The sequence below is a fragment of the Chiloscyllium plagiosum genome, chromosome 6 (assembly GCF_004010195.1).
Source record: "Chiloscyllium plagiosum isolate BGI_BamShark_2017 chromosome 6, ASM401019v2, whole genome shotgun sequence".
Taxonomy (NCBI): Eukaryota; Metazoa; Chordata; class Chondrichthyes; order Orectolobiformes; family Hemiscylliidae; genus Chiloscyllium; species Chiloscyllium plagiosum.
In genome coordinates this window covers 113,635,192-113,660,793 of record NC_057715.1, presented here as the reverse complement: position 1 = coordinate 113,660,793, position 25,602 = coordinate 113,635,192, and the positions used below count along the sequence as shown (strand labels likewise).

Here is a 25,602-nt window from a genome sequence, read left to right as displayed (position 1 = left end):
GTCATTTTTATAAATGACCTGGATGAGGGCTTAGAAGGGTGGGTTAGTAAATTTGCGGACGACACTAAGGTCAGTGGAGTTGTGGATAGTGACGAAGGATGTAGTAGGTTGCAGAGAGACATAGATAGGATGCAGAGCTGGGCTGAGAGGTGGCAAATGGAGTTTAATGTGGACAAGTGTGAGGTGATACACTTTGGACGGAGTAATCGGAATGCAAAGTACTGGGCTAATGGTAGGATTCTTGGGAATGCAGATGAGCAGAGAGATCTTGTTGTCCATGTACACAGATCCCTGAAAGTTGCCACCCAGATTGACTGGGTTGTTAAGAAGGCATATACAGTGTTTTAGCTTTTATGAATACAGGGATCGAGTTCCAGAACCATGAGGTTATGCTGCAGCTGTACAAAACTCTGGTACGGCCACACTTGGAGTATTGTGTACAGTTCTGGTCACCGCATTATAAGAAGGATGTGGAAGCTTTGGAAAGGGTGCAGAGGAGATTTACTAAGATGTTGCCTGGTATGGAGGGAAGGTCTTACGAGGAAAGGCTGAGGGCCTTGAGGCTGTTCTCATTAGAGAGAAGAAGGTTGAGAGGTGACTTAATACAGACATACAAGATAATCAGAGGGTTAGATAGGGTGGACAGAGAGAGCCTTTTTCCAAGTATGGAAACAGCAAACGCGAGGGGACACAACTTTAAAGTGAGGGGAGATAGGTATAAGACAGATGTCAGAGGTAGTTTCTTTACTCAGAGTAGTAAGGGTATGGGATGCTTTGCCTGCAACAGTAGTAGATTTGCCAAGTTTAAGTGCGTTTAAGTCATCATTGGACAGGCATATGAATGTACATGGAATAGTGTAGGTGGGATGGGCTTCAGATTAGTATGACAGGGCGGCGCAACATTGAGGGCCGAAGGGCCTGTACTGCGCTGTATTGTTCTATGTTCTAATTACAGCCGGTCACAGGTTGTCCAGCAACACAGAGGTTAAACACTTCTGTGTCCCTAGGAGAAACTGTGCACATGGCTTAAGACAAAGACATTTTTATACATTTTTTGAGGGAAGTACAGGGCATCATTCCAGAGCACATTCAGACAATTACCAATCAATTATAATAAAATGACTATTGACAGCAACTTAGCCCAATGATATTTCCTGAGAACCAACCTTACTTTCGATATTCAAGCATTCTTATCTCGCGAAACTATCCTTTGAATCTGCACTTGCAAGGTCAATTAGGATGGCTAGTAATGTCTTATCTAGTCTGGTTATTTCTATACTATAAGGGAAGCATTGTCTGCTAATCTTTGTTGAGGCCCATTATGGTTAGTTCAGGAATGCAGTGTTTAGCAGCTTTTGAGCAGAATTGTCAATTTGCAGCCTAGAAGCCATTTTGTTACGTTATTTGTATTACGAAGACATTTTAGTTCTCCCCAGCCATTCTTCCTTGTGCAGACCGCATTTCACAACATCCTGATCTTTCGATATTTGCTTTTCTCAAGTTGATATTTTCAGCCCTCTACATCAAGATTTTCCAAATTGTCATGACTCTAAGATTTGGTAAAAATATGCAAGATTCCCCAACTTGCCTGTCTTTTTAGACTCAGTTTGATGGAAACGATGGACCAGATTTCTCTAAAAGAATTACTTGTTAGTACAAATGAATAGTTAGCTTCAGATAAAATATTTTGAATTGTCAATATATAAATCTACTAATTAAAACTCTGCCTACACACACGCACACATAATCACAGAATTGTTACAGTGCAGAAAGTGTCCATTCAGTTCATGATGTCTACTCAGGTTCTATTAACTACAGATAGACACAAAAAGAAAAACATGAGGAGGAAAGACTGGGAAGGCAATTCAATGAGTCCTGTGCACAGGGTTTGTTGAGAGTTTTCAAAAAAGTCCTTGACTTGTCAGGTCCTGCTGGTCCTCAACCTTGCTTCCTTGTAAGGGGACTGGTTCATACCAATAAAGTTTCTGATTTTTTAGTTTAAAAAAAACACAGCTTAATCGCAACTGATGAGGAGAAATAAATTATTTTTCTTCAAGCTGGATTTTTTTTGCTGCATTGAGAAAGATAGTTTCAGAGATCTAATAGCTGTGACCAAACAGTAAAACCCATCAGCTGTTCAGCAACCTGACAGTCACTCTCACAGCCAAAGACCCTTTGTCATTGAGAAGTGGCCACTTTTCCACAGACCATGTACATGTTGCTGGCTTAATTTCCCCCACTCTGCCACCTCCACCACATGTGTGGTAACACCCCTCACTGCCTGAACAAATAACAGTGGAAGCAACACTTCAAATGAATGCAGTAATCCTTGCTTTTTAAAACAGTCCTTTTCCCATTTCAGTCCTCAGTTAAATATACAGAAGAAAAAAGTACTGTTTTTACAAAATTACCCTAGTCTCTCCACTACCAAGTGAAGATTCACATCAGTTGGATGTTGTAATGGAAAGACAGTTGATTATTGTGGAAGAAAGTCGGTTTATGACCAAAGGGCAGTCACTAGTTATGGAACTTATTCAGACTCTGATTTACCTGTTACTGTTTTGGCTACAGATGAAAATCTGTATTATGGAAAATATTATGCTTTCTACTCTATTGATAATTAATTTGCATTGCCGGTCTTTTTCAGTGATTTGAGGCCCATGTGTTGCTAAATTGAATTTCGTTTTTATAACGTAGTAATGTGCTGGCCGCATTGCAAACGTCAACCACATGGTGGCAACAAATGAAAACCTTTACTCTGACAGACTTCACTAAAATTGACAAGATACAATTTTGTAATGGTTATGACTTCCAGCAAAGATTTTGTTTGAAATAAAAGAAAACGCATGATGTTTTTGTTTCTAGTGATCGTCTGTTACTCCTACACAAGTACCACTCCTACTCCAGCTTCAACCACAGTACCTGGTGGAAGTGTAGCAACGGTCAAATCTCCCAGACCTGCCAGTCCAGCTTCCAATGTAGTTGTACTGCCAAGTGGTAGCACGGTATATGTCAAAAGTAAGTGCCATTTGTTTTGTTCGAAGTTATTATATGAAACTAGTACTTGTGCTCATTTCTTAACTATTGTGTTCTGGGTTTGAGGTTGCACAATAGCAAGTGCTCTGTTCATGCTTGTTCTTTAGTTCCCTTGCTGTGAGAATTTGTTGCTTTCCATGCTGAAGGCAACAAATGCTGAAAAAGGCATGGGAACCCATTTCCCTCCAGGGAATGCTGAAGTAAAACTGTTTCCAGAAATACATGGGCAAACAAAAGGAAATTGACAGGCTTCTGCTTTGGGATAGAGCTCAATTCTTTATCAGTATCAGTAAAGTCCAGTTTGTTCAAACTTTGCAGAAATCGTGTGCGCTTTGGTCACAATATCTGGAGAGTTACGTGATAGTCATATGTGCATTTATTTAATATGAGTTACATTACATACATGTAGTGTTTAAATTTGTATAATTAGTTTTCTTTCGTCATTGCTTATGGTAGTTTGGCTAGTGTAGTACTTTCAATGGCATCTAATGCTGTACTTTTTGCTGATAGGTTATATCTTTGCTTATCCAGACTAGTTTCTTCAAGATTGAAAAATCAAGTTGCTTCTGGAAGTTGTGCACACTTTATATCGCAGCCTGCATTTCTTTATATTTTTAATAATAAAATTATGGAGTCAGATATTTTGGCATTATGTCATCTTTGCTAGGGAGCTTTTCTGTACATTGCAGGTGACTATATTTTAAGGAGTGTGATATTGAAAGTTGAGTATAAGGAGTAAAAATCTCTGGCAATCCTTACCTAATAGCACTGTGGGAGTAGCTTCACTTCAAATTGCAGTAATTTAAGAAGTTCACATGTCCATACTCCTATTGGTGGGACTGTTGAATTGTTAAAGAAACATAATTTGGATGAAACATTAAGTGGCTGAGGTCCACTGCACTGTTCAAAACAAAGTCTACCAGATGTCCTGACTAGGTTTTGCTCATGGAGAATATGATTCAGTGGGATTAATGTATGGTAATTTCGCAATGAGGAAAACTTGGCTGAAGTTTTAGTGAATAAATGTGATGTGTGTTGTGGCAGACAGTGACACAGGTTTGATCCTTGAATTATGTTGAGGTTAGCTGATCTCCACTAGGCCATCTGTTTAAACAGCAGAATTAGCTTCAGTGGCTCATGACTAAAGCTTGGGAAGGGAAATGAGTTCCCAGTCCTTTCTCCTATTCATGGATATCTGCTTAGGAAGAAACTGTTGTTCGTGGATGTTGGGTGAGAGCAGGATCACACCTGGAATTGAATGCTTTTATGGTTGAAAGCTTTGTTGGCACTTGCCTATCAGGTTCTCAAATGAAGAAAACACATTCGCACAAAGAAATGAGGGAAGTGATAGACATGGGATGGGTAAATGATTAAATCTTCCAATAAAAGTATATTGTTTCTTCTGCATCTCATTAATGATGACACTTCCTTTTAAACTAGGTGTTAGCTGTGCTGATGAAGATGACAAACCTCGCAAGCGCAGGCGTACAAATTCATCAAGTTCTTCCCCTGTGGTGCTTAAAGAAGTTCCCAAGGCAGTCACACCAGTTGCCAAGTCAATTGCAGTTCCTGTCGGCAGCAGCCCAAAAGTAAGCAACATCATGCAGAGCATCGCAAACTCCATTCCCTCACATATGTCACCAGTGAAAATTACTTTTACCAAGCCTACAACCCAAACAACAAACACAGCTACACAGAAGGTGAGTTAGGATGTGGTTTCTGTTGGCTGAATAAGTCCTATCTGATTATGAATTTTATTGCAGTGACATTGTTCTGACAGCAGTTGTGCTTAATCCTGTAAAGATTCTCATTTTGTGTTTATTCAAAAATAGGTGATAATAGTAACCACGTCACCAAGTTCAACGTTTGTACCTAATATTTTGTCCAAGTCTCACAATTACGCAGCTGTCACCAAGCTTGTGCCAACATCTGTCATCACCACTGCCACTCAGAGACAGCCAGTGGTCATTACTGCCACTCAGCCTCCTTTTACTGCTGGCAGTACCCCCTCCCCTTCATCCACGTCTACCACCGCTGCTGCCACATCAATGATTTCGTCAACATCTTCTGTTGTGATGTCAACAATAGCTCAAGGTAATGGAATAAATGCACTGGTTTAATAAATTTATGATCACCATGGTGTTTCCTTTCTAAAACAATTCACCCCATTTTTAGATCAAATATTGAAATATGTGAAGATTATATAAAGGAACTATAATACATTTTTTGAAGATGAAGTGATATCATGAAAATAAGAATAAAACTTGAGCTGTTTATTAAGATCCTGCAAGGGTCTGACTTGCCTGAGTGACACCTCTGTGTTCTAAGGTTTTGGATATGGATTTAACTGCAACTCTGGAAACTGTTTCCTTTTCTCAACAATTTAAATGTTATACAGTGCAACCTATTCTTTGCAAGATGTTAATGCTGTTCTATTTAGCTTTTCACAAGAGCACTGCCTTGGCTTGTGGTTAAGAATAGGCTCCCAAATTTAAATTGGTGTGACCTGAACTGACTGCACCTCATGATTTCAGTTCTAGTCCATCAGGCTTCTTTTTAACTGAAATTTATTGCCTGTTAGTATCCTGCAGGTCAGAAGAAAAAGCTTGCATTTTTAATGCATCTTTCCAATTGCAAGATTCCCCAGAGAACTTTCAGTCCATCTAATGCTTCTGAAATATCATTGTTCTTCCAAAGTTGAAACATTCAGCAGCCATTTTACACACAACAATGTCTCCGAAACAACATTGAGATAATGGGCAGAAAATTTGTCCTTGTCATTGAGAGAGAAATATAGGCCAGGGCATCAGGAGGAACTCGCATGTCCTTTAAAAGTCTCATAGGATAGGTCATGCTCATCTGAGAAGAACCTTTGCTTTAACGTTTCATCAGAAAGGCTGATGGTGCAGGAGCCCGTCAGTAATGTACAACCTGGACAAAGTGTTCAAATAGCTCGAGTAAATTTATACTACAAGTATTGTATTGCGAGTGAGGGTCTTGTGGCAGGGTGGTACTGTCCCTGTTTCTGAGCCAGAAGCTCTGGGTTCAAGTCCCACTTCAGGACTCAGTGGCCATGGAAGTTGTGTTCGTGACAGCATTGATTTGCACATTCTTCCAATAGGCCAACAGCAGGTGATAAGAGCAGCAGAGAATCCTGGATAGCCAGAATCATGGAATAGTAGTAGCACAACAGTTTCCTCACATTAAAAGATTCCACCTGAAAGGTCAAAGCCATTCTCGGCAGCAAGCAACCCCCAATGCTTCAAGGGACTGCCAGAAGAAGAGGAGGAAATTGTTGGTAATTTTAAGAAATCCTAAGTCAGGATGCCAGGCACAACTTTAGTCAAAGCACTTTATAAAACAAATGCTGATTGTTTTGTCTTTATGAAAGGTGCATCTGGTACTGCAGTTAAAGTTACCGCAGCCAGGCTTCAGTCCCCCAAAGCACTTATGGGCTCCCCAACTCAGATCTTGACGCAGTTTCCCAAACAGCAACAGCAGCAGCAAATGTCACAATCTCCACAGCAGCAGTCCCAACAGTCTCAAACATCATCTGGTGTCAAACCTACCATTCAGATCAAACAGGAGTCAGGTAAGTTGAAAATGCAGTGAAGATTTTATATACATGTTGTTTGTGAGGACGACATGAGATACCCAGCAGTGACAAAGTATGGATTTAAGTGCATGATTTTTCATTCAGTAGTTATCTGGAAATGGAGTCTGTTTGTTTTTTCCAGTTTGCTACTAAAATAATTCCCAATAGATTCTATGGTGTTTGTGTATATAACTACATATTGCAACTGCTTACAGCATGTTTCTGTCTCTGGGCTTCAGTCTTGACAAGCCTGAGTGAGGGTTTTTTTTTTGTTAATTATTTCACTCTCTAACTTGTGTTGCATAATTCTAAGATTTAAAAAATATTTTTATTTGTACATGAGATGTGGGCATCACTGGCTAGGCCACTATTTATTTCCTATCCTGGATTGCTCTGGACAAAGTGATGGTGACCCATTGCAGTCCTTGGTGCAGGGTTAGCCATAGTGCTGTTAAGAAGAGAGTTCCAGATTTTTAAAATATTCATTTGCTGAATGTATGAATGATATAAAGGCAGTAAGAGATTAAGCTTAGCTTCTTCAACCATTCACCATTATATACCCTTCATCAATATCCAGATGGGCACCAGAGGTTAACTGTAGAGCTAGAAAGAATCCAACCATCACCCCCTGACATTGTGACATTACTATCGCTAAAACCACCAGTATTCTGGGGTTGACCAGAAATTGAATGGACCAACCATAAAAGTACTATGGTACAAGAGTAGGTCAGAGGCTAGGAATTCTGTTTTAAGAAACTGCCCTCCTGTGTCCCAGTGCCTGTCCACCATTTACAGCTACGGGTCAGGTATGATGGAATCCTTTCCACTTGTTGGAACTGTACCCATCCAGACAATACTTAAGAAGATGAACACGATCCAGGGCAAAGCAATCAGTTGATTGTAACTCATTTACCACTTAGACCATCAGCACGCAGTGCCATCTCCAAGATGTGCGACAGTAGCTCATGAACGTTCCTTCGATAGCATTTTGCAAACATATAGCTACCTTTAACTAGAAGGACAAGGTCAGCAGATACATCAGAGTATCACCACCTGCAAGTTCCCCTTCAAGTCACCTACTATCCTGACTTGGAGACATATGCTGCTCTTTTGTTTGTGCTGTGTCAAAATCCTGGAACTCCCTCCCTCACAGCATTGAGTGACCCGACACCACAAGGACTTCAGCAGTTAAAGAAACTCCCCACCAATTTCCCCAGGGCAATTAGCAATGGGCAATAAGTGCTGGTTGAAGCAGCAACATCCACATCATATGTACAGTGTAAAAAAAAAGAGAGTGAGACTGTTTGTTTATTTTGTATGTGATTTTTTTTTAAGTGCATAATTGTTGTGGGAAGTAGATTATAAAAGAGAGGAGACAACACTCTTTCAAAAGCCTGTGGAGCACCTTCCCATAGTTTTGGCATAAAAGCGCCTGTATCTATGAATACAAAGCTGAATGAGGCTTAGTTATAATTTGATGCAAGAATATTTAGATGGATATTGTGGGCCATAACATATCTTTAATTCCATGAATGTGCATCCATTCTAACCTGCTAGAACTAATACACCTAGTGTTGAAGTTTAGAATTTATTTACTGCTAAGTCAGCAACTGTAATAAACTGTAATAAACAGCCTGTAATAAACTGTCAGACCCATGAAATTCAGCTACAGGCTGTGAATAAGCAGTGCAACTTAAAAGGGCCAAAGTTGGTTGTGATTTGAAGGTTTTATTGCCAGGGTTTGAAAGCTGAATGTGCCTATGAGCTGTAATTTCTGCAGCTTGGCCTTGGTAGTTAAAATCATTCTTAAATGTACCAAATGATATACCATTGTTCTTGAGTCCAGGGATCAATCCTGCTTGAAATAAAAGTGCAGCAGGTTCATGTCAGGAGCCGCACCAGGCATATCTGAAAATGAGGTGTGAACTTGATAAAGCTACAAAACAGGGTTATTTGCAAACTGAACAACAAAGATGAAACACAGCTAAACAATCCCACAACCATTACATCAGATTTAAACTCTGTAGTTATGCCACATCCAGTTGTGAATGATGTAGACAATTAAACAACTTACTGGAGGAGGCTCCGCAAATGTATCCCAACTGGCAAGGACAGGAGAGCCCAGCATGTGAGTGCAAAAGATAAGACTGAATCATTCTCAGCAAGCTTCAACCAGAACTGATGAGTGGATGATCCACCTCCACCTCCTGCAAAAGTCCCCTGATGCCAGCCTTCAGCTAATTGAGTTCACTCAATATGATATCAAGAAATGGTTGGAGGCATTGGATACTTCAATGGCTACAAGGCTGTTCAACATTCCGGCTATAGTACTAAAGACTTGTGCTCAAAAGCTTGCCACACCCCGAGCAAAGCTTTCCAGTACCTCTACAGCATTGCCATTTACCTGACAATGCAGAAAATTTTCTGTTGCAAGACAAACCAATCCAGCCAGTTACTGCCCTCCTCCTCCCCATCAATTTACTCTCGATCATCAGTGAAGTGATGGAAGATGTCATCAACAACACTACCACACAGCACCTGCACAGCAATAATTTACTCCCTGATGTCTAATTTAGGTTCTGCCAAGGCTGCTCAGTTCTTGATCTCATTCAAGTCAATGCAAATCAGATGGAAAACTCTCTGCTGGTTGGAGTCATCTCTGGTAAAAAGAATGATGTGGTTGTTGGAGGTCAGTCATCTCAGCTTCAAGATATCTGTGCAGGAGTTCCTCAAGATAGTGTACTATGTCCAACTCTCTTCAGTTGCTTCATCAGCAACCTTCCCTCAATTATTATGTCAGAAATGTAGATGTTTCCCATTGATTGCACAATGTTCACAATTTGTTATTCTTCAGATAGTGAAGCAGTTCATGCTCAAAAGCAACAAGACATGGGCAGTATCCAACCTTGTGCTAGGAAATGGCAAGTAACATGCATGCCAGTTAATGACCACTCCCAATAGAAGACAATCTAACTATCGGCCCTTGAAACTTAAATACATTACTGCAACTGAAATCCCCATTATCAACATTCTGTGGGTTACAATTGACCAGAAACTGAACTGGAAAAGCATTATAACTACAGTAGCTACAAGAACAGGCTATGAATCCTGCAGCAAGTAATTCACCTTCTGACTCCCCAAAACCTGATCACCGTCTGCAAGGCACAAGTCAGAAGTGTGATGGAATACTCCTCAATTGTTTGGATGGGTGAAGCTCCAACAACTGTCAAGGAAGTTCACACCATCAAAAACCAAGCAGTTGCTTAATTGGCACCATGTTGACAAATGTCCAGTCCCTGGACCAACATTCATTAGCAGCTGTGTGCACCATCTTTGAGATGCATTACAGAAATTCACCAAAGCTACTCTGGTAGCATTTTTCAACTCATACCTACTATCTAGAGAGATAAGGGCAACAGATTCATGGCAACACCATCACCAGAAGCAATTTTGACCTCCAATCCACTCACCATCCTGACTTGGAAACATTGCTGTTCCTTCAGTGTTGTTGGGTCAAAATCCTAGAATTCCCTCCCTCATGAAATTGTTGGTCAATGTACAGCGCGTTAACTGCAGGTTCAAAAACTTTTACCACCATATTCTCGAGCAACGAGGGATGGGCAGTAAATACTGGCTGGCCGGCCAGCCGTGAGAGAATTGAAAGAAAAGATAAAGACTGAACCTCTGAGCTCATCTTGGGCAGAGTAGCTGATTGACATTAGTTCTTTCTTTCCTCCTTGGTTTATTTACTTAGGGAACCTATTAGCACAGTTTGTGCTGTGCCCTGGATCCTAAAATAGTGCCGAAGGACATTGTTATTTTAGGTGTTCACCGTGCTATGGACTACCTTGAACAAGATCTCAGTTGCATGGATGCTATCCTCATGATGTTGAACAAAAAGCGTGACAAAAACCTTTCAATTTTGGATAGAATTTCGTAAGACGTGTTCTGTTTCTGGGGAGAAGATTTGCTTCTGAATTTGTGGGACATCAGTTCAGGTTCCAATCTAGGGACTTGAAGTCGAGGCTAGCACCCTCAGTACAGTACTGAGGGGATCTTACATTGTTGGAGATGCCATTTCTTGAATGTGATGTTGAACCATATCCTCTCAAATGGATATGAAAAGATTCCATGGCACTATTGCAAAGAAGAGCAAGGATGTCTCGTTGCTTTCCTCGTTAGTATTTATTGTTTAATCGCATGCTAAAACAAATTATTTGCCATTCATCTCCTTGTTTGTGATCCTGCTGTGTGCAAGTTGGCTGCTGACACTTATTGATCTTCAGGTTAGTCTTTTAAGGGATTGGAGTGATGGAATTCAGATGTAATTCAGTCCTCCATGTAAGGGTACATTCAGTCTTTCTTTTGATTTCCAAGACAAATTTCGTGCAGACTTGTTCATAACTGACAACCACCTGGTTCTTGATGACCCCTGCTTGAAGTATGGTAACATGGTTCTTGAGTGGGAAACAAGTAGAGCTGTGTAATCTGCGAACAGAATTATGGTCACAAATTGAGGTGAAGGCAATGAGGATTGCAAGATGAGAACTGATTACATTGATGCTGAAAAGATAGTTAACATTTTAAGTTCAGTGACCCTTTTGTTTCTTTCCAAGCTCCAGTATCTGCAATTCTTTATTTTATTTTATTGGTCAGCCAAGAGATTGTCATCGACATAGCCCCCAGGATATTGCCTGGGCCAGAGACTTTTAGTTATGAAGAGAGATTGGATCAACTGGGATTGTTTTCGTTGGAGAATAGGAGACGGGGGGGGGAGGGGTGAGGGGTGAGGGGAACCATGATTGAGATGGATAAAATCATGAGGGAGCATAGACAACGTAGATTGGAAGAATCTTTTCTTGTTGAGGGATCAGTGAACGGGGGCATAGATGTAAGGTCAGAGACAGGGTGTTTAGAGGCGATGTGAGGAAATCTTTATTTTCACCCAAAGGGTGATAGGAATGTTGAACTCACTGTATGTAAGGGTGGGAGAAGCAGAAAGCCACATAACATTTAAGTAGTATTTTGATATGCACTAACAATGCCAAGGCCTACAAGGATATGGGCCAAGTGCTAGAAAATGGGATTAGAATAGTGAGGTGGTATTTTTTGACTGGTGAAGATTCAATGCTGTAGACCTCTATGACTCTACCAAAACAAGTCCTATAATTTTATTCCAATAGCACTGCTTTTTCGTTTTGCTGCTTACACTATTTTAAAAAAAAATGTATGGTGTCAGAATGAAGGAAGTTTCCCGATGATTACAGTTAGCAGCTTCTCTTTTAGGTGCATATGTTCTGCATTCAAATGCAGTGCCATGTTGACTACTTGTCTGCCATCAGCTGGAAACTGTCTTCAGGTTCAACTTGTCTGAGAGTGCAGAATGCCAGCACTTTATACCAAATACTCATTAAATTTAAAGCACCAGTGCATGGGGAGAAAACAACCTATTGTAGGCAAAGCATTCCTTTGTTGTGAGTGTATTGGTCATTTGTCCTGTGATTTTTGCCGTATCTTATTTCCAGTTGGTTAACCATCCAATTTACAGTGTAGATAATAACCGTTCTGTCTTCTTCCTGTGGTCTCTTTGTCAGACGATGTTTGAAATACACTTTGTTCCTTGTGGTGTAGTGCTCTTCACCAGAAATCAGTTGCATCTCTGGTTCAAGCTTTTGATTGTGATATAAGCTAGTCATTACTGTTAAATCTGTTCTTTGGAATGGGAGAAGGTGTCATATTAAACCATATTATTAGGTCTGTCGCTGACTACCTTCATTGTAGCTTGTTTTTGACAGGTGTCAAGATTATAACCCAACAGATGCAACCAAGCAAAATCCTGCCAAAACCAGCTACAATGCCTAGTACTAGCACTTCGCCTATCATGGTGGTTAGCAGCAATGGTGCCATTATGACAACAAAGTTGGTTACTACACCAACAGGTAAGACTTGAAGTACAGAACATTGAAGAAGCATGTGAGTAGGTTATTTCATTTGTTGTTCCATTCTTGTGATTTGTGTCATAGAGTTGTACAGCACAGAAACAGGCCCTTCCATCCAACCTGTCCATGCCGACCAGATACCCCAACCTAATCTAGTCCCACTTACCAGCACCTGGCCCATATCCCTCCAAACCCTTCCTATTCATATACCCATCTAGATGTCTTTTAAATGTTACAATTGTTCTAGCCTCCACCACTTCCTCTGGCAGCTCATTCCATACACGCATCACTGTGTGCGTGCAAAAGTTGCCCCTTAGGTCTCTTTTATATCTTTTCCCCTCTCACCCCAGACCTATGCCTTCTCTAGTTCTAGACTCCCCCACCCCAGGGAAAAGACCTTGTCTCTTTACCCTATCCATGCCCTTCATGATTTTATAAACTTCTATAAGGTCACCTCTCAGCTTCCAATGATCCAGGGAAAAAAGCTCTAGCCTGTTCAGCCTCTCCCAAAGCTCAAATCCTCCAACCCTGGCAACATCCTTGTAAATCTTTTCTGAACCCTTTCAAGTTTCACAACATCCTTCTGACAGGAAGGAGACCAGAATTGCATGCAATATTCCAAAAAATGGCCTAACTGTCTTGTTTGTGAGGGATTGATGCTTCTGTTTAAATAATTATTGTAGTTATTTTCAATTTAAATGGTAATGGAATTCAGAAAATCATTTTTTTTTTAAACAATATATTTTTCTTGTGATACAGGTACCCAAACTACCTACACACGCCCTACATTGAATCCCACTATCAGTGCTCGTATGGCAGCATCTACAGGATCTACAACCTACATGAAAACTACCAGTGGGAGCATCATCACTGTAGTACCCAAGTCACTAGCTACATCCCTTGGAGGAAAAATTATCAGCAGCAGTATAATGTCTGGTTAGTGTATACCAGTACAACTGTTAACAATGAAAATTTCTTAAAGATCAGACTTGCCTAATGTTTGGAAATATGCAATAAGAACATGTGCTGTTTTCCTATTTCGGCAGGTCTGGCAGCATCTGTGAAGAAAGAAATAGAGTTGACATTTTTCTATTATCCAGCTCACATTATCATGAGACGAAGTTAGATTCCAAACTAAAATCTGGCTTTATAGATTTTTAAAAAAATTTTAACAATGTGGTATCTCACTGAAACATACTCATGCAATCTTGCAGAATTGATTTTAACAATAAATTTGAACTTATTATGCAAAATAAAAGAAGATAAAATAGAATAAACCAAAATATTTACAGCCATGTTTAATGATTTTTAAACATGGTGAAAGTATGATCCCAATAAACCCTAAAACAATCTTTAAATATCAGGGAGGATTCCTTTCTTTATCACTCCTGTAGAGCTTACTTTAACTGTGGCTTCAATTCTCAGTCTTGAGAACCTGATAGCCTGTTTCTGGAACTTTCAGAGAACTGGGCTTTATCTTTCTCAAAGAGCTGCTTAGGGTTTAACCAAACCCTTCTGCTGTACAACTTGTCCAAAATTCCTTATACAGAGGTTAACCTATTTTTAACAATTCTAAACTATTTTCTTCCTTCCTCAGGAACAACTGCTTTACCTATCCAGCTCAGCCTTGACATTTATAGAATTGCCTACCTTAAAATTTAAAAAAAAAATTATTCCCCAAGTATTGGAGTTTCCCCAATCCAAAAAAAAATCCCAATTGGAAATTAATGAACAACGATTGCCTTGTTTTTTTTGTAAAATTTTTCCAATAGAAACAAAAACCCATTACTGTCCAGAAATTTAAAATAAATTTTAAAACAAATTACCAAAGCTATAGAAGTACTTACAAATTCCAGATTTAAACCTCTTCATACCCACATGTGTTTGTTACTAGTTACACTTCAACAATCCATAATCAAATAGATGTTATTAAAATATTTATAATTAGGACACGTCACATCTTTCAACTCAACAAAGTAATTTTGTTCTTGTGATATGAGATGGATTAATGTTTCTGTTAAATTTTTGTTAGTAATTCCAAAGAAGAGTCATACTGGACTTGAAACGTTAACTCTGTTTTCCTCTCTCGACAGATAGTGGTAAACACGCTGAGTTTATCCAGTACTTCGCATTTTGATTCAGAGCTCTGGTATTCACAATATTTTGCTTTTGTTTTGGAAGTACACAGTTTTGATACATCTTGCAGCTCTGCAGTGCTGGAATGTTCTAAGCATGATATTTGAATCCCAAGGAATTACTTTTTCTGGGCATCTTTTCTTGTTTTTGTAGATAACCTGTTCTAATTGATTAATGTGGAAAACATTAGTTCATTTGTTGAAATTATTGACTTAAACTATACAACTACAACTGTGTCAAGGGTACATCTTCTTACCCTTTGCACAGTTTCTTTTAAACAATTTTCTTCTAAAAGTGCTTTCTACTGCTGTTGTTTTCAGATTAATGTTCACTCCGTGTCTAGTTCATATACTTATACTAGTCTTTCCCTTTGTGGTTTGCTGGAACTTGACAGAGGGAAGGAAGTTAAATTTAGTTGAGTGAAGACTGAGGAAATTTATCAAACCATAACTGACTTTCTTTCTCTCTGTATGTCAGTAATTTGTCTTTTTTAAAACTGAAGAAAAAGTACATGTTACATGAAGTTTATAGTGCAGGTCATCACTGAACTTGTAAAAGTTTAGGAGTTAAAATGCAATTAATAGTGAACTGCTTACCGTTAAATTAATCAGGTGGGGCAATAGATCTTTTCCTGCTAGTCTACTTTGAGCAGACTAGAAGCTGAGTAAAGGATATGATCCATGATCATTGTTCAACTCAAGGAGCAAAAAACAGTACGGCACAAGAATGGACCCTTCGGCCCACCAAGACTGCGCTGATGTGTGATGCCTTTCTACACTAAGTCTGCATTGCTCTATTCCTGCCCTCTATTCATATATCTGTCAAGATGTCTTTTAACCATTGCTATTGAATCTGCCTAACCACTGCATTTGGTAGCACATTCCAGGTACTTATCACCCTCTGTTTAAAACAAAAACTTGCCTCTCAGATCTCTTTTAAACTTGCACCTTTTTAGCTTAAACCTAAAATCTTAGTCAGATTCCTAATACATTATTTACAGCATAATGACAGACCATCCTCTGTACTTACAGTGCATCATTCCTTGCCTTGTTTAGTTATTTTTATTATTGATTTGACTGTAAATATCCAGAAGGGGAATTCTCTGTCTTTTTTTTGCTCTCTACCTTCATCTAAAGAATTAAGTGATTAATTGAGTTATGAACTAAGGCATGGACTTTTTTTCTCCAAAGAAATAAATGGAGAAACTGTTCATGGGGAAAAGTTGTAAAATATCTTTTTACTGCTATTTAGACCGAGGTAATAATTTTCTGACTTGCTTTTTATCCCATTTTCTCTTATCTTTGTTCTTATTCTTCTTCATCTTAAGCTATATGGCTGATAGCTATTAGCTTGGATTGGTGTGATTATATCTTGTTTTATAATTTTTTATTCTCAATCTTTTGCTTTCTGTGCTTCAAGTTTCCTTTCTTACTGTGGCAAATCTTGGAACAAATGCATACTTTATTATTGATAGCTCATATGTCAGCCAGCCCAGTAGCAATTATATATAACATCCTTTGTAATGCATTTGCACTAGGAACAACAACAAAAATAACTACTATTCCAATGACTTCGATGACGTCGAAGCCAAATGTCATTGTTGTACAGAAGACTGCAGGGAAAGGAACAACCATCCAGGGTATTCCAGGAAAAAATGTGGTCACAACGTTGTTGAATGCTGGGGTAAGTTCGTAATTATCTATTGTACATTACATACAAAGTTCATGATCCATAGTGGTTTCATTTATTGCTGCCTCATTCCTTAATGGAGGTCACTGAAAAATTTCGAGTATCACAAAATTAGGAGGCAAGCAAGAGTGGAACACCAGTATATGTAGTTAATATTTGGAGAAAATGGTTAGATAGGGATGTGCATTGATAATTTTGCAGCATCACTGGCCTCCCAGCCTTCATCTTGAGAAAAAGTATCAGTAGGCAAAATAAGTAGGAAAGTGGTAACAGTTCATAACAGCTAGTGCTGTGGCAAATTTCAAAGATATAGGAAAGAGCAGCAGAAGATGGCCAGGTTGAATGAATGAGCCTGTTCCACCCATTAATTAGATCATGGCTAATCATCCATCTTTATGCTACCTTTTTAACCCTACTATCCAAAAAACAATTGATTTCTGCTTTGAGCATGATCAATAATTGAGCTTCCTCAGACTCTGGGTAAGCATATTCTAAAGATTTGCCACCCTCTGAAGATGTTCCTTCTCTTTTTAGTTTGAAATGGAATAACCCTCGTTCTAAGACCGTCCCTTGATTCTAGACTCACCAACCATTTGCTTAGAAACTGAACTTCATGGACTAACCATATCTCATTTCTAGAGAAGTGATACAGTTAACAACAGCAAATTGTATTTTACAAAACACAGAGATTGCTGGAAAAACTCAACAGGTCTGGCAACATCTGTGGAGAGAACGCAGAGTTAACTTTTCAGGCCCACTGACCCTTTTTCAGACCTCCTGAGTTTCTTCAACAATTTCTCTGCCAGGTTTTTGCTGTTTTTGTTCTGGATTTCCAGCATCTATAGTTCTTCATTTTAACTTCGATTTATATACTGTCTTTAATATAACAAAACTTACCAATGACCTTCTCAGAGACATTAGAAAATCCTGAGATGCTACCAAACCACATAAGATGCTATTGGGTTGATAACCAAAAGCTTTGTCAAAGAGGGAGGTTTTAAGGAGCTTCCAAAAGGAACAAAGTGAGATAGAGAAACATAGAGAATAAAAGAGAATTCTAGTGCATATGGCTGAGAAAATTGAAAGCACGTGTTATGATCCCGTTTGATAGTAATGCTGAAGAAATCACATCTGAGAATGAAATCTGGGCTTGATGGATTATATTTATTTTTGCAATTGGATACCAGTTGCTAAACATTCACATGAGAATACTGAGATTTCTTAACATAAAAATTGTTTACAAAAGAATCAAGCTGCTAAGTATTAATATGTAATCCAATTTGAATAAAGCATTACATAAACACATAAAGATTCAACTGTTTTTGCAGCAATATCCCTTTCAGATATTCAAACCTAGAGAAAATCACTCCTTTCTTACTTAACTGATGCTTTCCAGCTTTTCTCCTTGGACTGCTTAAGCAGTTTTAAGAGTCCTTCCTAGATTACCTAAATGTCCATTGAGTTCAGACAGCTTTGCAAGCTCCTATTGCTTTGAGACTTCACAAACTACCCTTCTATGAGAGTGAAATTGATCTCCTGAGCTGAAAGTTTTATTCTTCAGTGTCGATGAAACTGAAACCTGATTCTTCCAAACTGAACTCAAACCGAACTACCAGTGAACCTGATTATTTGGTTTTCTGTATGTCATAACCTCAGCAGTGTAAATATTTAATCAGCTAATGCCGCAGATATCTAGTTAGACAGTTACTAAGCAATGAAATTGTATATTTAGGTCACTTTTCCAAATGATTTTCTGACTTTTTGAAAAAATAGTTACCATCACAGAACTGAAACCAATTCATCAGCCTCTCTTTTGACCGTTCAAATTCCAAAATAATGAAAGCACATTATTCAACTTTATCACAACAGCAACCAGAATTGGAGAAGTCTTAAGATCTCTAATGGTTGCAGGGCTGGAAAATGTTACAGAAGTAGAGAAGCAGGAAGCTATTAAGAAATTTGAAAGCATAATATTACTTAAACAGCAGCAGGTCAGCAAACATTAATGATGGATGAATTGACACATTGTGCAGAAGGGCATGTGGAGTAGAGGTTTGGGTGATATCCAAGATCATAGGAGCCATTGAAGAGTGTTTTAGATTCGCCAAGCCTTTGGGTGGCAAACAGAGATGAAATCTTCAGCAGAAAATGGGCTGAAGCAGAATTGGAGTCTGGAAATGTTCTGAATTCTTGGTGATGTTAAGAATGTGGCCAGGAAATCATCTCAGGACAAAAGTGCTACCAAGTTGTAGAGTCATGGAGCACAGAAGAAGCCCTTTGGTTCATCAAGTTGCACTGATCTAGCTACACAAATCCCACTTTCCAGCATTTGGCTCATAGCCTTGAATGTTATGACGTTTCAAGTGTTCATCCATGTACTTATTAACAGTTGAGGTTTCCTGTGTCTACTCCTATGCCAGGCAGTGCATTCCAGAATCTCACCATCTTCTGGATGAAAAGACTTTTGTCAGATACCCTCGAAAGCTCCAGTCCTTCATCTTAAAATGTTGTCTTCTTGTTATTGATGTTTCAACTAAGGGAACGGTTGCTTCCTATTCACCATGTCCATGCCCTCACAATCTTATACGCCTCAATCTGTTTCCCTTCTCGAGAGAAAATTAGAGTTTTGAGTGTGGTGCTGGAAAAACGCAGCAGGTCAGGCAGCATCCAGGGAGCAGGAGAGTCAACATTTCAGGCATAAGCCCCGAAACATCGATTCTCCTGCTCCACAATGCTGCCTGATCTGCTGTGCTTTTCCAGCACCACACTCTCGACTCTGATCTCCAGCATCTGCGGTCCTCACTTTCCTCTAGAGAAAACTACTCCAGCATTTCCAGCATCTTTTTACAGCTAAAATATTCCAACCAGGCAACATCCTAGTGAATCTCTTCTGCATTCCCTCCAGGGTAATCACATCCTTGTAGTGTGGCAACCAGAACTGCACAAGCACTGCAGCTATCGTTTAAGCAAAATTTGTGTGCAGCTGCAATATAACCTCGCTGCTCTTGTAATAAAAGAAAGTGTCCTATGTGCCTTCTTAACCCCCTTCTCCATTAACCTCTCCTACCAGCTTCAGGGATTTAGAGTCATAGAGTCGTAGCAATGTACAATGTGGAAATAGGCTCTTCGGTCCACCTTGTCCATTCCGACCAGATATCCCAACCCAATCTAGTCCCATCTGCCAGCACCCAGCCCATATCCCTCTAAACCCCCCTCATTCATATACCCATCCAGATGCCTTTTAAATATTGCAATTGTATTAACCTCCACCACTTCCTCTAGCAGCTCATTCCACACACGCACCACCCTCTGCGATAGAACGTTGCCCCTTAGGTCTCTTTTAAGTCCTTCCCATCTCACCCAAAACCTCTGCTCTCTAGTTCTGGACTCCCCACCCAGGTTCAAATTTACTGTATTCATGCCCCTCATGATTTTATAAACCTGTATAAGGTCACCCCTCAGCCTCTGACACTCCACGGAAAATAGCCCTAGCCTATTCTACCTCTCCCTATAGTTCAATCCTCCAACCCTGGCAACATCCTTGTAAATCTTTTCTGAACCCTTTCAAATTTCACAACATCCTTCTGATAGGAAGGAGACCAGAATTGCATGCAATATTCCAACAGTGGCCTAACCAATGTCTTGTACAGCTGCAGCATGACCTCCCAACTCCTGTACTCTATTCTCTGGCCAATAAAGGAAAGCATACCAAATGCCTCCTTCACTATCCTATCTACCTGCGACTCCACTTTCAAGGAGCGATGAACCTGTATTCCAAGATCTCTTTGTTCAGCAACACTCCCTAGGACCTTACCATTAAGTGTATAAGTCCTGCTAAGATTTGCTTTCCCAAAATGCAGCACCTCGCATTTATCTAAATTAAACTCCATCAGCCTCTTCTCAGCCAATTGACTCATCTGATCAATATCCCATTGTAATCTGTCCACTACACCTCCAATTTTGTTGTCATCTGCAAACTTACTAACTATACGTCTTATGCTAACATCCAGATAATTTATGTTTGTGGATAAGCACCCCACAATCCCCCCCTTTCTCTGAGCTTCCTAGTATCCTGCCATTCATAGAGTACTTCCTTGTCCTGTTAGTTCTTCCAAGTGCATCAGCTAACCTTTTACAGGGTTAATTTCTGTCTGTCACAGATTTGCCCATCTGACCAACCTGTCTATATTGCCCTGCAAACTGAGACCTTCTTCCTCACTATTAACCACCTGGCCAATCTTTGTGTCATCTACAAACCTACTTATTATCACCCCCACTTTCTCATCTGTATATTTTACAGGTATAAGTAGAATAAAGGACCCAGAACTGATCCCTGTGTTATGCCACTTGACACCATCCTCCAGACACACACAGCCTTCTCCATTGCCCTATGTCTTTTATTTGTGAGACATGGGTGTCGCTGGCTGAGCCAGTATTTATTGCTCTTAAGGAGGTGGTGGTGAACTGCGTTCTTGACCAACTGCAGTCTATGTGCTACACATTGACCTATATTGCCATTAAGCACAGAATTCCAAGATTTTGACCGAGTGACAGTGAAGGAATGGTGATATATTTCCATTTCTGAATGGTGAGTGGCTTGGAGGGGAACTTGCAGATGGTGGTGTTCCCGTGTATCTGCTGTCCTTCTCTTTCTAGATGGAAGTGATTATGGGTTTGTGAGGTGTTGTTTAAGGATCTTTGGTGAATTTCTGCACTGCATCTTGTTATAGCACAAACTGCTGCTCCTGCGTATTGGTGGTGGAGACGTTTGTGGATGTGGTGTCAATCAAGTGGGCTGTTTTGTCCTGGAAGGTGTCGGGTTTCTTGAATATTGTTGAAGCTGCACCCATTCAGGCAAGTGGGGAGTATTCTATCACATTCCTGACTTGTGCCTTGATGATGATGGAAAGACTTTGGGCAGTCAGGTGGTGAGTTACTCCCTGCAGTATTCTAGCCTCTGTTACAGCTGCTGTGCTTATGTGGCAAATCCAGTTGAGTTTCTTGTCAATGGTAACCCCTGGGATGTTGATAGTGAGGGATTTAGTGATTGTAACATTATTGAACATAGAGGGCCAACGGATAGATCGTCTGTTATGGGAGATGGTCACTGCCTGGCATTTTTGTGGCATGAATGTTAGTTGTCGCATTGTAAGGCCAAGCTCAGAAATTTCCAGATCTTGTTGTATTTGAACATGGACTGCTTCAGTATCTGAGGAGTCATGAATGGTGCTGAGCATTGGCGAACATTCCCACTTCTGACCTTTATGATGGAGTGAAGGTCATTGATGAAGCAGTGGAAGATGGTTTGGCCTAGAAGGCTGTCCAGAGGAACTCATGCGAGATGACCTGAAGCTCAACAATAACAGCTATCTTCTCTGTCAGATATGACTCCAACCAGCAGAGAGCTTGCTGCATTGATTCCAGATTTGATAGGACTCATTGATGCCATGCCTGGTTGAATATCTTCTTGATGTCAAGGGCTGCCACTCTTATCTCACCTCTGGAATTCAGCTCTTTTATCCATGTTTGAACCAAGGTTGCAATGAGGACAGGAGCAGAGTGGCCCAGGCGAACTCAAACTGGGTATTGCTGAGCAGGTGCTGTTGGATAGCACTTGATGACACCGTCCAACATTTGACTGATGCATTTTACTGATGCTCAAGAGTAGCCTATCGGGGAGTTCATTGGTTGGGTTGGATTGGATTTGTCCTTTTTGTGAACATGCCTGGGCAATTTTCCACGTTGTCGGGTAGATATCAGTGTTGTAGCTATACTAGAGCAGCTTGGTAAGTTCTGGAGCTCAAGCCTTTGGTACTGTTGCCGGAATGTTATCAGGGCCCATAGTCATGCAGTATCCAGTGCCTCCAACAATTGCTTGAAATCAAGTGGAGTAAATTGAATTGATTGAAGATTGGTTTGTGTGATGCTGGGAAGCCCAGGAGGAGGCTGAGATCCACTCAGAAATTCTGGTTGAAGATCGCTGCAAATGCTTCAACACTGATATGTTGGGCTCTTCCACCGTTTGAAGATGGGAATATTTGTAGAGCCACCACCTCCAGTGAATTGTTTAATTGCCTACTGCCAATCATGACTGGATGTGGCAGAATTGCAGAGTGTAGATCTGATCCATTGGTTGTGGGATCACTTAGCTCTGTCTTGTTACTTGCTGCTTAGGTTGTTTGGCATGCAAATAGTCCTGTTTGGCAGCTTCACCAGGATGACACCTCATTTTTAGATTTCCTGGTGCTGCTCCTGGCATGCCCTAATGCACTGTCCATTGAACCAGGGTTGATGGTATTGATTGAGTGGTGGATATGAGGCTGCAAGTTGTGCTAGAGTACAATTCTGCTGCTTTTTTTTTGGTTAGAGTGGTGCTGGAAAAGGAATCCTGATGAAGGGCTTTTGCCCAAAACGTCGATTTTCCTGCTCCTCGGATGCTGCCTGACCTGCTGTGCTTTTCCAGCACCATTCTAATCTAAACTCTGGTTTCCAGCATCTGCAGTCCTCACTTTTGCCTACAATTCTGCTGCTATTGATGGCCCACAGCACCTTGTGCATGCCCAGTGTTGAGATGCTAGATCTATTCGAAGTGCCATTCAACACATTGGAGGGTATTCTCAATGTGGGAATCGGTTTAGTCAATGTTGAGACTCCCAGAGCAACACCTTCCTGTCTGTGTACCACTGTGCCATCACCTCTGCCACGTTTGTCCTGCCAATGGGACAAGACATATCCAGGAATGGTGGTGATGGTGCCTGGGACATTTTCTATAATGTGTAATTCTGTGAATATGACTATTTCAGGCTGTTGCTTAACAGCTGTGAGACAGCTCTCCCAGTTTTGGCACTAGCTCCATATGCAAATCAGGAGAACGTTGCAGGGTTGACAGGGCTGTTTCTGCCATTGTCTTTTCCGATGGTTAGGTTGATGCCAGTTTAATTTCTTTGTTGAGATATGTAGTGACTGATACAACTGAGTGGCTTACTAGATCATTTCAGAGGGCAGTTGAGAGTCAGTCACATTGCTTTGGATCTGGAATCACATGTAGGCCAGACCAGAAGAGGGTGGCAGTTTTCTTCCCAAAAGGGCAATAGTGAACCAGATGAGTTTTTCCGATAATGAACAAGTTTTCATGGTCAACAGTAGATTCTTAATTCCAGATTTTTATTTATTGCCTTGCCCTGGCAGGATTTGAACTAGGTCCCCAGAACATTAGCTGGGTGTCTGGATTAATAGCCTAGCAAAAATACCACTCGGCCATCGCCTCCCTTTCGTAGTCTCCTGCGCCCCCAAGCTAATTTTGGGTGCATCTTACCAAGTTGCACTGGATCCAATGTGCTTTTACCTTTTTTTATCAGTTTCCCATATGGGACCTCGTCAAAGATTTTACTAAAATCCATATAAACTACTTTAATTGCACGGCCCTCATCAACACAGCTGATTTACCTCAAAAACCTTAAAGGTATGACCACTTTTTGATGAAGCCATTGCTTGACTATCCCATGCTTCTCCAAGCAGAAATTATTAGTTTTCTCCTTTAGAATTTTTTCCAACAGTTTCCATATATCTGTTGTGAGACCTACTGGCCCGTATTCCCTGATTTATCCCACCACCATTCTTGGAAGGTGGTACCACATTAGTTCTCCTTCATTCTTCTGGCACCTCCCCTGTGGCCAGAGATGAATCACAAATTTGGGTTAGAGGACCTGAAATCCTTCCTTCACCTCCAACATAGCCTGGGATGTAACTCATTGGACCTGGGGATTTGTCGACCTTTAAGCCTACAAAACTGCCAATATCTCCTCACTCCCTATGTCAATCTGCTCAAGAACATCTCAGTCCCTCCCAAAAATTCTGTACTGAAATATTCTTCTCCTGAGTAAACACAGATGTGACACCCTGCCAAAGTCTACTGGCTCCACATGTAGTTTGCCCTTAGGTCATTAATAGGCCCACTTCTTTCCTTGGTTATCTGCTTCCCCTTAATATATTTCTTGCCTATCTTCTGATTCTCCCTAATCTTACACACCTGTGTTTCTTCATGCCCCCTCTTCGCTTTCCTAATTGTTTTTAAGTTTCTCTCCACCCCTTCTATCGTCGACAAGGGCCCCTGCCTCCTTATTGCTCCTTATCAAGTCCTGCATGTTCCTACGAATGCAAGATGCTCTGTGCATATTGCTGCTACATGTCTCAAGGCAACTTGTTGAACCCGCACTCTCCCCATTTCTATTTTGAACTCCCACCCCCACAGTTCTACTGTAGCAGAAGTTGTAAAATTGTTTTGTTACATTTGACTAAGACTGGGTTGAATGTGCGTTAAGCAAGTAATTTAAGTGCCAAGATAATTTTGCAAGCTTTAAATGTATAGCTGAGTCTGTTCTATATTAATTATCAAGTTAATTTTTTAAGGGCAAAGAATTTTTGTGCCTGTTTGTGTACTGAATTTGACTTGAAAAATTGTGCTTTAGCTCTCAGAGCATTTACTTGTATATTTTTCCCCACTTCTCTCTTTAAATCTGTCTGCTAGGGTGAAAAGACCATTCAGGCAGTACCTGCAGGGACAAAACCAGCAATTATCACTGCAACAAGACCCATTACTAAAATGATTGTGGCTCAACCAAAAGGGGTGGGTTCGTCAGTACAACCCACCACAAAAATCATCCCCACCAAAATTCTCTACGGACAGCAAGGGAAAACGCAGGTGAGTGAGTTCTAAAGCTGAAGAAATAAAAACCAGAAAATGCTGGTGGTTGAAGGGTGATGCCTTCTGAAGTCTTTAATTTGCTCTCTTAGTCTGGTCTTTCTTAGGTTCTATTTGATTTATCTGATTTGAACACTACCACTATTTCTGTCTCTCTCATTTTCACAGATTTACTTTTTACTCCTCGGGGTATTAATATGTGTATGTATAAGCATTTTATTTTGTTTAACTGTGGCATTTTTGCTATGTTTGTCACACCCAGATTGTCATTTACTATTGTTCATCACTGAAGAAACACAACTTGACTTTTTACTTAGTCATAAAACAGATCCTTCAGTCCAACTTATCCATGCCAACGAGTTGGGTTAAATAAACACAACCTTAGTGTCGGGATCATATTAGCAAGGAGAAAGCTACTATCTTGGTCAAATATATCTGAGCCTGGTATTGAGATTGGAGGAGGGTTGTTTACCCCATTTTGGAACTGTCCCATATATGGAAAAGCA

The 25,602-nt window shown here is 40.3% G+C and overlaps 1 protein-coding gene across 10 annotated transcripts in view; it reads left to right on the top strand.

The window, feature by feature from the left end:
- Positions 1-25,602, top strand: part of emsy (EMSY transcriptional repressor, BRCA2 interacting) — an 89,523-nt gene that overhangs the window by 18,517 nt on the left and 45,404 nt on the right. For 9 of the 10 annotated variants that reach the window (XM_043692460.1, XM_043692459.1, XM_043692458.1 and 6 more), the window contains 8 exons: positions 2,866-3,018; positions 4,477-4,736; positions 4,869-5,130; positions 6,428-6,628; positions 12,427-12,570; positions 13,330-13,506; positions 16,244-16,389; positions 24,923-25,096. In XM_043692460.1, coding sequence (XP_043548395.1) covers positions 2,866-3,018; positions 4,477-4,736; positions 4,869-5,130; positions 6,428-6,628; positions 12,427-12,570; positions 13,330-13,506; positions 16,244-16,389; positions 24,923-25,096 — 1,517 coding nt within the window. The remainder of the gene's footprint in view (positions 1-2,865; positions 3,019-4,476; positions 4,737-4,868; positions 5,131-6,427; positions 6,629-12,426; positions 12,571-13,329; positions 13,507-16,243; positions 16,390-24,922; positions 25,097-25,602) is intronic. The other variant, XM_043692462.1, reaches the window with a different exon arrangement.